Source organism: Bathycoccus prasinos (genome assembly GCF_002220235.1).
Source record: "Bathycoccus prasinos genomic : Chromosome_3".
In the NCBI taxonomy this organism is placed as follows: domain Eukaryota; kingdom Viridiplantae; phylum Chlorophyta; class Mamiellophyceae; order Mamiellales; family Bathycoccaceae; genus Bathycoccus; species Bathycoccus prasinos.
In genome coordinates, this window is record NC_024006.1 from 520928 (window position 1) to 533230 (window position 12303).

General features: G+C 50.3%; 6 protein-coding genes across 6 annotated transcripts; 3 read left to right on the top strand and 3 right to left on the bottom strand.

Moving 5' to 3' along the window:
• Nucleotides 1–168: 168 nt before the first annotated feature.
• Bathy03g02720 (unnamed protein product) lies at nucleotides 169–2754 on the top strand (the record flags this gene model as incomplete). Its single annotated transcript, XM_007514191.1, has 1 exon — nucleotides 169–2754. The coding sequence occupies one exon, from the start codon at nucleotides 169–171 to the stop codon at nucleotides 2752–2754; it is 2586 nt and encodes an 861-aa protein (XP_007514253.1).
• Nucleotides 2755–2881: 127 nt separating this feature from the next.
• Bathy03g02730 (inosine-uridine preferring nucleoside hydrolase) lies at nucleotides 2882–3988 on the bottom strand (the record flags this gene model as incomplete). Its single annotated transcript, XM_007514395.1, has 1 exon — nucleotides 2882–3988. One exon carries the CDS (start codon nucleotides 3986–3988, stop codon nucleotides 2882–2884), a length of 1107 nt encoding a protein of 368 aa, XP_007514457.1.
• A 123-nt stretch (nucleotides 3989–4111) lies between these two features.
• Nucleotides 4112–8023, top strand: Bathy03g02740 (predicted protein; the record flags this gene model as incomplete). The annotated part of the gene is made up of 1 exon (XM_007514151.1): nucleotides 4112–8023. The coding sequence occupies one exon, from the start codon at nucleotides 4112–4114 to the stop codon at nucleotides 8021–8023; it is 3912 nt and encodes a 1303-aa protein (XP_007514213.1).
• A 65-nt stretch (nucleotides 8024–8088) lies between these two features.
• Nucleotides 8089–8874, bottom strand: Bathy03g02750 (unknown protein; the record flags this gene model as incomplete). The annotated part of the gene is made up of 1 exon (XM_007513994.1): nucleotides 8089–8874. One exon carries the CDS (start codon nucleotides 8872–8874, stop codon nucleotides 8089–8091), a length of 786 nt encoding a protein of 261 aa, XP_007514056.1.
• Nucleotides 8875–9406: 532 nt separating this feature from the next.
• On the top strand, nucleotides 9407–11377 carry Bathy03g02760 (unknown protein; the record flags this gene model as incomplete). Its single annotated transcript, XM_007514240.1, has 1 exon — nucleotides 9407–11377. The coding sequence occupies one exon, from the start codon at nucleotides 9407–9409 to the stop codon at nucleotides 11375–11377; it is 1971 nt and encodes a 656-aa protein (XP_007514302.1).
• Nucleotides 11378–11448: 71 nt separating this feature from the next.
• Nucleotides 11449–12233, bottom strand: Bathy03g02770 (Rhomboid family protein; the record flags this gene model as incomplete). The annotated part of the gene is made up of 2 exons (XM_007513832.1): nucleotides 11449–11473; nucleotides 11509–12233. 2 exons carry the CDS (start codon nucleotides 12231–12233, stop codon nucleotides 11449–11451), a joined length of 750 nt encoding a protein of 249 aa, XP_007513894.1.
• Nucleotides 12234–12303: the final 70 nt, after the last annotated feature.

A 12303-nucleotide genomic window follows, 5' to 3' on the forward strand; every position in this document is an offset into this window, starting at 1 on the left:
AAAAAATCTTCACTTTTCACACCCTCTCTCTTCTTTGAGAGGGGTGCTTCTAATTAACACACACACGCGCACGCACAAAAGCGCTCGTTTTTGTCGTCAGAGAGTGTTGCTCTCTCTCTGCCTGTCTGTCTCGCATCTAAAAGTCTTTTCGTCGTTTTCGTCGCAAAAATGACGACGACACGGAAGAGAAGAGGACGAGGAAATGATGGAAAATGTCGACGCTTCTTCGTTTCCTGGTGGTGTCGTGTACTTCTTCTTCTTCTTCTTCTTCTTGGTGGTGGTGGTGTCGCAGCCGAGGAGGAGAACGACGAGGAGGCGAAACAACGACGATCGAAACTGTACGCGTTGAAAGTGAAATCGATGTTCGAACACGCGTTCGAAGGGTACAAAACGTTCGCCTTCCCCGCGGACGAGTTAAAGCCAGTCTCAAAATCAAAGACGAACTCTTTGCAAGAGTTGGGCGCAAACGCGCAAGATCAGAAACATTTTAAGAAAGAGTACGATGGGTTAGCGATGAGTTTAATCGAGAGTTTGAGCACATTAGCGGTGATGGGGAATAGCACGAAGTTTACGAAAAGCATCGATTGGTTGTCGAAACATTGGCCGGAGCGGTTGGAGAGGAACTATAAGGACTTGCGGGTGAACGTGTTCGAGGCGAATATTAGAATTTTAGGCGGGCTTTTGTCCGGACACGTCTTAGCCGGTGGGAACGAAGGACTGAGAAAATGGAGCAAAGAAATGTACGGAGAAGCGTCGATGTCGGCGTCTTTTAATTCCGTGTGTTTCGGTAACGTCGGAGAGGAAGGGATGTATAAAAACGGCGAGAGGAGAGAGTACGACGGGTCGTTGTTACGAATGGCGAGGACGTTCGGTGAGATGCTTTTAAAATCGTTCGAGGAAGACGATGTGAATAAGGTGAATAGAAAGGTAAAGAAAACAAAGTTACCGTACGGATGGGTGAATTTAGAGCACGGGCCAGTGAGAGAAAAGCCAAACACGAACGTCGCGGCGATTGGGACGTTGGCGTTAGAGTTTGGGACGTTGAGTCGATTAACTGGAGATAAAAGGTTTGAAGAGAAGGCGAAAGAGGCAATGGTAGATGTATGGAGTCGCAGAAATGTCAGGACGAACTTGTTAGGGTCTATTATTAACGTTGAGACGGGTAAGTGGATCGATTCTGTCGGCGGTATTGGCGCGAACGGCGATTCGTTCCACGAATACGCGTTGAAAAGTTACCTCATGTTTGGCGACGAAGAATACCTGGAAATTTTCGTGCCAGCGTATAAAGCGGTGATGAGGTATTACCATAAATCAAGCGGATGGTTTACCGACGCCGAAATGAATACTGGGGACGATCGACATCATCAATTGACGGCGTTACAAAAATTCTGGCCGGGACTACAAGCCATGATTGGCGACGTCGATCGCGCTCGGTCTTCGCACACGTTAATGATGAACGTCTGGGTGAAATACGGCATGTCCCCGGAAAGATACATGATCGCTGATGACGTTTTACACTCGACTGAACGAGGGTACCATCTTCGACCGGAGTTATCGGAATCGACGTCGTTTTTGTATAAAGCGACGCAGGATAAGCGATACTTGAGAGACGGAAGGATTATCGTGGAAGATCTAATCAAGCACTCGAAAGTTCCGGGTGGGTTTACAAACGTCGACGACGCTCTGACGAAGGAAAAAGGCGATCACATGCCGTCGTATTTTCTCAGTGAAACGTTGAAGTATTTGTACTTGTTGTTTACCGATTTTCAGTTTTTCAAAGTCGACGGGTGGAGCCGAGATAGTCAGACCCCGACGAGCAAAGAGATTGTGTTTACCACAGAAGGGCATCTGTTGCCGGCGTATCGAACGTGTCCGTACATACAAGACGAATCGAATAATGTGGAAAATGTGGTCGAGAAACGAGCTCGAGAAGTGGGCATTCGTTTGGGTTTCTTTGCGAAAACAAAAAAAGGAGGAGAGAATCTCGAGAAGAGAGCACCGGTAGAATCCGACGGGTGGGGAATAGTAAATCAAATCGAACAAGGCGAAGACGATGCAACGCAAACCGTGTTAAAAACGCTGGCAAAAATTGCTGAAGCTAACAGCGCACGCGAAGAGAAACGCGTGAAGCAAAGAGAAGAGCGTAAATTAATGGGCGCTGAGGGAGAGTATGAGTGGTCGGATTGGGATGACGACGACGAAGATGAACAAGAAGGAGGAGAGAAAGGAGAAGGGCACGCAATTCCCGACGAACCCGAAGTTCGAATCATTGGATCAGACGACGATAGTAAATCGCCGGAAGAGCGCGAAAAAGCTCGAAAAATTCGCGACGCGATCTTGAATCACATAGAAGAGCAACAACGGGAGGTTCTAAAGAAACGAGAGGAGGAACAAAAGCTCTTAGAAGAACAACGATTGGAGCAAGAACAAAAAGCGCAAGAGAAAGAGGAGAAACGCAAACTGCAAACGGAAAAGCGACAGGAGCAGGAGCTTCGATTTCAGAGACAACAATTGCAGGAGCAGAAAGCAAAGTTGGAGATGGAGGAGTATCAAAAGAGCGTACCGTATTCGCATCAATTTTTGTACCGAGCGGATGTTCGCGAGAGGTTTAAGAAAACAAAAGGAACGGACTCGGCTTGTCACGTATTGGATGAGAACACGGACCACAGCTGCACGATGATACTAGAGTGCGGCGTCAATCCAACCTTGTGCTCGCAACGCGTCTGCGACTCGTCTCTTGGATCTTGCGTGTAGAAGAAACTACACATTTTAGATTTTAGAACAGACTTTTAGTGCTTATAGATTTAAATAATAAAGATAGAGCGCTCGCGAATACATATTACTACTACTACTACTACTACTACTACTACCATTGCTACTACTAAATGAATCTTTCCATGAGAGCCTTCTCAATGGCCTCAAAATCTGCCGTCAATGCCACGTTCATCAGCGGTCTTTCCGTCCACGCGTTTTCAAACGACCAATTCTTTTCGCCTTCTTTGTCCATAATCACCATCCCTCTCGCGAACGATTCCGTCGCCACTCTTACTCTCGCCCTCGTCCACTCGAACATCTCCGGGTGTATCACCGTCATCACGCACACGCTGTCGTGTTGCAACACGCCTCTGAAATTCAACGATTTGATGTGATAATTCATATAAAATTGACTGGAGTTGAACAAAAACTGTCTCTCTTCATCCGTCAACGTCTCCCGACCTTTCACGTACTTCGTGTCTCTCATTTTGATCAAATTCTCTTCCGTCATCCTCACGTTCATCGTCACATCCAATCCAACCGCATAAATATCCACTCCGTGCGTCCCGTACAACTCATCCGCCGCCTCCGCGTCGGCGTACACGTTCGCCTCCGCCGCCGGATTGACGTTCCCGCTCACCGTATACGCGCCCCCTAGGTGCACCACCGAACGCAACATTTTCGGCAAATCCTCGTATTCTCGAAACGCGTTCACCACGTTCGTCGCCGTGGCTAAACATATGATCGTCACTTCTCCGGGATACGTTTTCGCCAAGTCGTACATTAATTTCGCGCTGCCTCCCGGGTACACCTCCACATCCTCCTTCGCCTCCAAAAGGTCCTCCTTATCCTTCTCGAAATCCCCGAACCCATCTTTCCCGTGCACAAAATCCGCGATGTGTTCCTTCTGTTTCCCATTCAATGCTTTCTTCGACCCTTCCGCGACGTACACGACGTCATCCTCGTCTCCCTTCTCATCCTCGCTTCCTTTTCGCGACCCGGACGACTTATATATCCTCAACAACTTTTTGCAATTCTCCGTCGCTTTTTCCGTTCTTACGTTCCCGAACGACGACGTCAACGCGAGCACTCGTAACTCCGGCGCGCACGATAAGGACATCAACACCGCAAACGCGTCGTCAATCCCCGGGTCGGTGTCGATGATCACTTTGATTGGACTCTTTCCTTGTTTTTTCGCGCGCGAGTCTGCTTTTGCCGGCGCGTTCGTCGTCATCTCGAGAGGAGTTTCTTGCCTTTTTATGGAGAAATTTGACCACGTGTGCCTCATAAAAGAGCGCTCTATTCGAGCTCTATTCTTGCACGCATCGGTCGTCCTCGCGCGAGCAAAACGCAGAAAATGAGAGGAGGAAAAGAGAAACTTTACTTTATTCTTCTTCTCCTCGTCTTTTTACTGCGCTTGAAGTCCTCCTTTTCCTCTCCTTTTCATTTTCGAGGGGACGTCCCGTACGTTTCGAATCTGGACTTTTTAACACCAAATGCGACGTCTACTTCGTCTTCATCTGTCCTCGCGGACGGGACTTTAACGCTCACGGGCGACCACGTGACGCCGTTTTTCAACGCGATCGAACCTCTCTCGCGAGCGAAACGGTTTAGTTTCTCCTGTTCGGTGTTTTTGTTCGACGACCGGGATAATTACGAGAACGGTGGGGCGTTGATTTCGAGGATGAGTTCTCCGGAGCATCCGGCGTTTGCGCTGACCATCGAACCGCCGTCATCATCATCAATTTCTGGAAAGGAAGGAGAAGACGAGGACGGGTCGAGAAGTTATGACGACGACGGGGTAAACGTTGCAGAGAAAGGGTCCGCGGTGTCGTTCGCGATGACGTTTCGGAAGACGCACGCGGTTCGCAAAGCGACTTCGTCTTCGTCGCCGGGCGAAGTGGTGGCGAGTTTCACGGTGAGCGGAAAGTCGAGGAGAAGATTGGTAGCGAATAGATGGCACCACGTGGCGTTAGTCGTCGGCGAAGACACGGTCGCGTTTTATTTAGATGGTTTCGTGGACGTGGAGTATAGGTTGCCGCCGAATGCAGGGTCGACGCAGAGAGGCGGGTTGTTTTTGTCGCCGCACGCGACGAATTCGAACTCCTTAGACGACGCTTTGTCAATTGGTGGGGAGAGCAGAGGAAGACGAAGGAGGAGGATGTCGACGTTGAAAGCGAGATTTGAACCGCCGAGTGGTTTGAAAGGGTTAGTGCACGGACCTAGATTAAGGATGGTGTTTGACGAGGACGAGGGCGAGGACGAAGAGGCGAGCGCCGAGGAGTGCGACTGCTACCACGAGGAGGAGGAGAAGGAGGAGGAGGAGGAGGAGGAGGAGGAGGAGGAGGAGGAGGATGTCGAAGAGCAACGTTGCGACAGCAAAATAACAGAACCACAGACTTGTTACAGCGGTGACGACATCCCCCGCACCCGTCGAGGCGACAGAAAACAACACCAATCCCAAACGCGAATCGACGATCCAACTGCGTGGTATTACGAAGCGCAGTGGTCCAAATACGAAGCCAGACGCGTAGGATCGGGCGGCGCGGGAAATGAAGATCCGGACAATCTCTTTCTTTCTGGAAAAGTAGAAACGTCCGGGTTCGAGAGAGAAGCCATATTAGAATCTCGCAACTTGGAAATTTTAGAGATGATGTCGTTCGATCCAGAACCGATTCCACACGACGAGAGCGGAAATACCGAGGCGACGACGAGCACCCAACAAGAGGAGATGAAAGCGCTAAGAAGTGAAAGCGAGGAAGAAAAACCAGCGAACCCGGGAGTGTTGGGAGGAAAAAGCGACAAGAACGTTGAGAACGCCGAGACAGAAGCGACGGATGGAGATGATGTGACTTCGTCGTCCGAAGACGCCGCTGCCACGCTCGCGGCGACTTCGGTCTCGAGAGACCGCGAAGAGTATTTCAACTCGCTCAATACGAAAAAGAAATACGCCGAAGCAACTCGAAAGCTCGCGGACGAAAAACTCGCGCTCGCCTTGTCCAATTCTTGGAAACGGCAAGAGGAGATAAAGGTTATCAACAGGAATAAGTTATTGCGAGAAGCGTTAGATCTGTACCGATTAGCCGCCGCCGCTGGAAGCGACAAAGCGCGCAGAGCTGCGGCTACGTTGCTTTCGCACGAGTACGTCTACCGCGCTGGCGGTGGATTCGTATACAAAGGCCAGAATCCAATCGATACTAACAAGCTTAACGAAGTCACCTCTCGGGAGGAAAGCTCGTCTCGAGCGGCGTATCACAGATTACGAGGCGCGTACTTAGGTGACCCCGCGATGCGTCTATCTGTTGCCGTGGACGCCATGCGACGGAAAACCTGGGGTGAGAAATCATGTTTATTCGCTTCGCAATACCTGTTCCTCGCCGCCACGAAAGCGTACGAAGATTACAACAAACCATCCGGGCAAGTACGCATTGAAAAACAGCGATTGCACGATCGTTTGAAAGTAAATTTCGACCCACACGCCGCCGACGACGTAGTCGTCGCAGTGGACAGCGATATCGGGGCAGCCAACACGGCTGGTGTCGATCGACCGGACGAAAGGGCGTTATGGCTCATGAACAACGCGCAAGGCGGCGACGCGAACGCGATGGTACATTTGGCCAACGCGCATTATTGGGGGCATCGAGGTTTAGTGAGAAACTACGAAGCGGCGGCAAACATGTACCAGCAAGCGCACAACGCCGGGAACGTTCAAGGTACCGTTGGTCTTGCGAAATTAATGTTGAAAGGGGAAGGCGTTGGTAAAAATTTAACCCAAGCGATGGAGCTGTACGAGGAGGCTGCGGAAAAAGGTATCGCGGATGCGTACAACGGATTAGGATTTGCCGCATTTTACGGCTCAGAGGGTGAATTTGAAGCAAATAAAACGCTCGCTTTAACGTACTTTCGAAAAGCAGCCGCACTTGGCTCACCTGATGGCATGGTTAACGCCGGGTTAATGTTTCGAGGCGGTATTGGCGTCGAAGGCAACAAACCGAACACGTCGCTCGCGTATACATACTTCCGTCGATGTGCGGACATGTTCCCTGAACACATCTCGTGTCAATACAATGCCGGGTCTCTGGAATTGAGCGATGTCACTAATCACAATCACCGGTTGGATCCCGAGGCAGGTCAAAGCGACTCTCGGTGCATGATGGCTGCCCGAAGATTGCGAAAAGTTGCCGAAACGAGTGCTTTTAATCAAATCGCGGAATCCGCTTTGAAAAGTTTTCAAGCGGGGAATTTTAGCGAGGCTCGATTCAAGTACGACGTCGCCAGCGATTACGGCGTCTCGTCTTCCACGCATAATTCAGTTTGGTTGTATGAAAAAGCGTTCCAGAAATCGAATAAAGAGAGCAAGCCGAACGCACTCGCCAATAAAATGCTCTTTGGTGGCGAAAGGAGAAGTCCTCGCCTCCCTCCGTTTGTGGCAAACTATCTGAAGCAAGCGTCCAAGAACAAAATAATGCGTGCAACGGGTGGGTTCATAGGCAGTCATGAACGTCTGCGGAGAGAATTCATCGCGGCGGCGAGGAAGCTAGCGCACGATCCATCGGCGACGACGAACGAACGAACGTGGGCGCACTTGAAATTAGGCGACGCGATGTACGAGTACTCTGCTGGGGAGCATCGAGATTTGGCGAAATTGGCGTACGATGAAGCCATCGATACGTGGAAAAGAGCGATGCAATATAGAAAGAAGAGGCGATTTATAAACGGAGACGGTGACGTGGAAGAGGAAACACAAACGAGAACTCCGAGGAGAATGTCAAAGCGTCAGTCGCGTTTGAGGCAAAAGAGCAGCGCTTTGATGAAACGTTTTTATAACGCGTTCCTTACGCAACAAGAGCAAGAGCATCAACCAGAAGAAGAACAACATCAGAACGGTATCGAAGACGAAGCGAAACTCGAAACGTACGAGAAAAAAGAACGCGAATGGACGCGCGAAGAGCGCGAACGGAAAGAACTCGAACGCGGTCGCCCGGATCGCGGACACGACGACGAAGACGAACTCGACCAAGAGGCTTTGCATGCCGGGGCGCTCGTCGCCAACGCTTTATACAATTCCGCGTGGCTCGTGCTCGAAGAGAGCATCTCGAGCGGCGATGGGAAAAAAGTGGACGAATCGCTCTCCTTAGTATCGGAAATGCTTTTCGATGCCATCGAGATTGGCGGTTGGCGAGCGTTCATAGGAGCTACGCCGCCTTTAGTCGCCGTCGAAGCCGCGAAAATCTACCGAGCGACCAAAAAAATCATTCAGCACGTATAGATAGTAATAGTCAATGTAATATATATATTGGTAGATTAGCATTAAGGCAATAATGTACGCTCAAATCAATACTGTCCGGGAACGTTGTTATCGAACTCGCCCGTGAACAACTCGTCGCCGGTTTTCAAATCTCTCCCAAACGGATCCCACGTCTTCTCCTTAATCAACGCGTTCCTAATGCTTTGCGTGTACCTCTGATCCTCAAACCCTTCTCTCCCATCACGCCTCAACGAATCCCTAATCGGTTGCATCTTCTCTTGCTCCCTTCTCATCTGCTTCCCATCGATCGTCAACCCGGCTTCCAAATCGGCGCTAAACGCGTCGTTCACGTCGGGCATCAAATACGCCACGCAGTCCTGTTTCCCTTGTAACTCCGCGTGCGCTTTCTTCTGCTTCTCCTTCAGCGCGCCCCATCTACCTTTATCGTCCATGCTCACTTTCGGTAACCGCGCGTCCGCTTCTTGCCGTTTAAAATACGCTTCTCTCAACATGTGCAGCGCTAAATCTCGCGAGCACTGATTCTTTTGGTCATTCACCCCCGCGAAGCGGTTCCCCGTCAAATCGCTCGTGTACACTTTCGTTATCCCGTCGCTAAACTTGCTCACGCCTCTTTCCTTCAAAACCGGAGAAGAAGGTGTAAACGCGATCGCCCCGATCGATAACACCACAATCGTGTACAACGCCAAGAGAGCGACGTTTCGAATCGTTTGAGAGTTGTTCGAATACGCGTCGAACATCAGATTATGGAAATCCGTCCCGTTCATTCCGGAATTGTTTTTGATGCGTTCTTCCTCTTCCTCTCGGAGAGACGACGCAGGTTTGCGCCCTTGGTACGCTTCCGCTATCGCCATGATGAAAACAAATAGCGCGTTCGTTGGTCAGAACCCTTGGTCTTCTTCTTCTTCTTCTTCTTCGTCGTCGTCTTTTTTGTGCGCGTGTAAGTTGTGTGCGGAGGACGTACTTGTAACACAAAATTTGTGGCGTTTCAACACAAACACAAAGAGAGAGATTTTTTGGCAAAAAATGACGATCGTTTTGATGAAAAAAATGACAAAATTTCTCGTTTTCACTCTTCTCTCCTTTTGAATACTTTTTTTTTACACATCGTCTCGTAATAAGAACCTCCTCCTCTGCGTTAAAAAGCAGAGTCTTCTCTCTCTCTCTCTCTCTCTCTCTCTCTCTCTCTCTCTCTCTCTCTCTCTCTTGAATATCCACGTAAACTTTCAGCTTTTGGCGATTTGTGTGTGTGCGTGTGAAAGAGAGACGTTTTTCGTCGCGTTCGATATATAAACGCGCGTTTATATTTATATAAAGAAGAAGACTTTAAGAAAAAGACTATAAGAGTAGGAGTAAGAAGCGCGAAAAACAAATCGAAAATCAAAAATGAACGTCGACCGAGAAGAACCTCCTCGGCAACCTTTTGCAGCGGCGAGGATGCAAGCGGCAAAACAGGATGGCGGGGCATTCGTTCCGACGTTAAACGGCGGGTCGTTCGCGTCCACGCGCGTCCCGGTCGTGCCGTCGTTAAACGCGCGAGCGATTGGAGATTTGGTGAAAAACTGGAATCTGAACGCCCTCGCTCCGAGCGGCGTCAACGCTGGATCCGCGACGGCGATGAACAACGCGAAGAGACAAAAAAGCAATGGGGGTGGCGCGACGCAACAACAACAACGAGGGATGCACGCGATGGTGAAAGTTATCGACGGTGAGTCGATGTTGGTGAACAGGTGTTTGAACGAACGCGGGCACGTGAAAACGTCGAACGAGGTGAACGTGGCGTTGATTTTGAAAGAGTTACCGGCGCACGTGCAAGCGCTTTTGATGGCGAACGACGAGGAGGAGGCGAAGGAATGGCAACGGAGGACGATGTCGGTTGTGAGCGACTTAGAGAGGGAGGAGGAAGAGGAGAACGCGTTCGGTTTTGGAGAATATTTGATGAATAGTTTGGACGTTTTGAAGAGAGTCGTTTCGCTTCGGTTGTTGAGGAGCGTGAAGCATTATTTCGAGAAGATCGGGTACGATCCGACGCCGGCGGTTTTGAACGCGGTTTTGTGCGTGTTGAGGAGAATATCGATGATGGATACCAATTTTTTTTCAGAGAATAACGACAACGACAAAGACTCTAGTAATACTAGTCTCGAGCTGAAGTGTGGGATTATGAAGACGTGCGTTGACATCGTGACCGGAATGTGGGAACAGGATTTGGTCAAATGCGCGGCGGAGTTGGCCACGTATCCGGTTCCAACGACGATAGCGCAAAAAGAAAACAACAGAAATGGAAAAGAAACTTTTCACGAGGAAAATATGCTGATGGCGTTTTACGATGCGGCGTATGCGATGACGAGAGAAGTGTACGCGACCATCGACGACGAGAAGCGGAACATCAGCGAGACGGAGGAGTTTCGCGCATTTTTAGATACGTTTGCATCGTTTGCGTTTAGCACGGAGATTGTGGAGTACGCGCATCATTCTGGTGGGAAATTGGAAACGATGAGAATGGTTCGATTGGCGTTAGCGTTGCTACAATACGCGTCGAAGGAAAATAGCAACCTTGGCGACACCGAACTTTGGACGAGATTGTGGTACACCGCCAAAGGCGCGCAGTGTTTGAGAACGATTTGTACCGCAGATGTAGATAACGAAAGCGGAGAGACTTTGTACGACAAGTATTTGCACGATGTGGCGTTAGAAACATCAAACGATGTCGAGAAAGCAGCCAATGTAGTCGCTCGCGATTGCTTAAAACTCGCCACGGAGTGCGCGGCGTTAGCGTTTGCGCAAGCGTTGGACGCGGTGTATCCGAAATACAACGCGCCTGCATTTTTTGGAAGCTTCGGTATGAATGGGAACGGCGATTCGAAGAGATGGCGAGTGTTTGCGACTTTAGCGAGGTGTTGTGAAGTGCTTTGCGAAGACTCCGAGGTTAGAGATGCGGTTATATCCGCGCTCATCGTTCCGTTGGCAAAGTTTATGTCGAACGTCGTTCGCGGACGAAGCGGCGACGGGAGCAAGAAGATATTCCCGAAACCAGCGGGTACGTTCTTCGTCATATTCGAGGAGGTGCGCATTCGAGGAGGCACGCAAAAAGCGACCGAAACGGTAAAACTGGCGTGGATGTTCATCTACGGAACGATCGCATCCGCGCAAGCCGCACCTTTCATGAAATCCAAATCCTTTGGCAAAGAGTTCGCTCTCCTGCTGAAAGACGCCTCCTCCGAAAATCCCGACATTCACGGCGGCGCACACACCGCCGAACACGTGCGCGATTTACTGAGCGAGTTGCACGATAACGTAAAATCTTTAGTCGGCGCTGAAAACTCCAAGTTATTCGAAACCTTCTTGGCGGAGTTGTAGTAAAAGTATGATGTTTGATATCATCGCTAAGTAGTATGCGCTAAGCGTCTCATCTCAAATCGACTATCGGTCTATTCTTCAACCTCCCAAAGGTATCTCTCTTAAAGTTCGGTCCGAACAAATACGCGTACGTGCACCCTCCAACTAACCCGCCGAAATGTGCCCAGTTATCGACTCTCGCGCTCGTCGCGCCATACACCGCGTTAATCATTAAGCTCGTCCCTAACGCGTTCAACTGTTCCTCCGCGCCGCTCCCTAACACGTCTTTGTGTCTGTACAAATACACGGCGAACGCTCCGGCTAAGCCAAAGATCGCCCCGCTCGCTCCGACGGCTGGATATTTGCTCATCTTATAGCTCGCGATGTTTCCGCTCAGTGCGCTCAGAGTGAACGCGGCGTACGTGTGCGTTTTGCCGAATATCCGTTCCACCGCGCTTCCGATGGCGTTTACGCTGTACATATTGACGAAGAGGTGGACCAACCCGCCGTGTAAAAACGCAGACGTGAGGAGTCTGTAATACTGCCCGTTCGAGACGTTTTCGTTGACTTTCGCGAACGCCGCGGTCGCTTTTTGTCGCGTTAAGAGTTGCAACGAGTACCCCGCGAGTAACGAGAGGAGAAGCGCGTCCGTGGCCTTACGTTTCGGGTCGTTCGTGAACGGTTCGTTCTTCGAGTTGTTGTTTCCGTTTCCGTCGTTTCCAACGATGCCGACGGCGTTGGTGTGCCTCTCGCTCCGAATGGAATTCCGAGCAGCGCCTTTTCCTCCTCTTTCTCCTCCTTTTCTTCTTCGACCGCGAGACGACGAGAAACCGATGGAGAGAAACGTCGTCGTCGCGCGCAAGGTAAACGTCCCCATATTGTGTGGAAATCGCGCACCTTTGGTCGTCGTCGCATTCGTCGACACGAAAGGTCGCATGGTTTGTGCA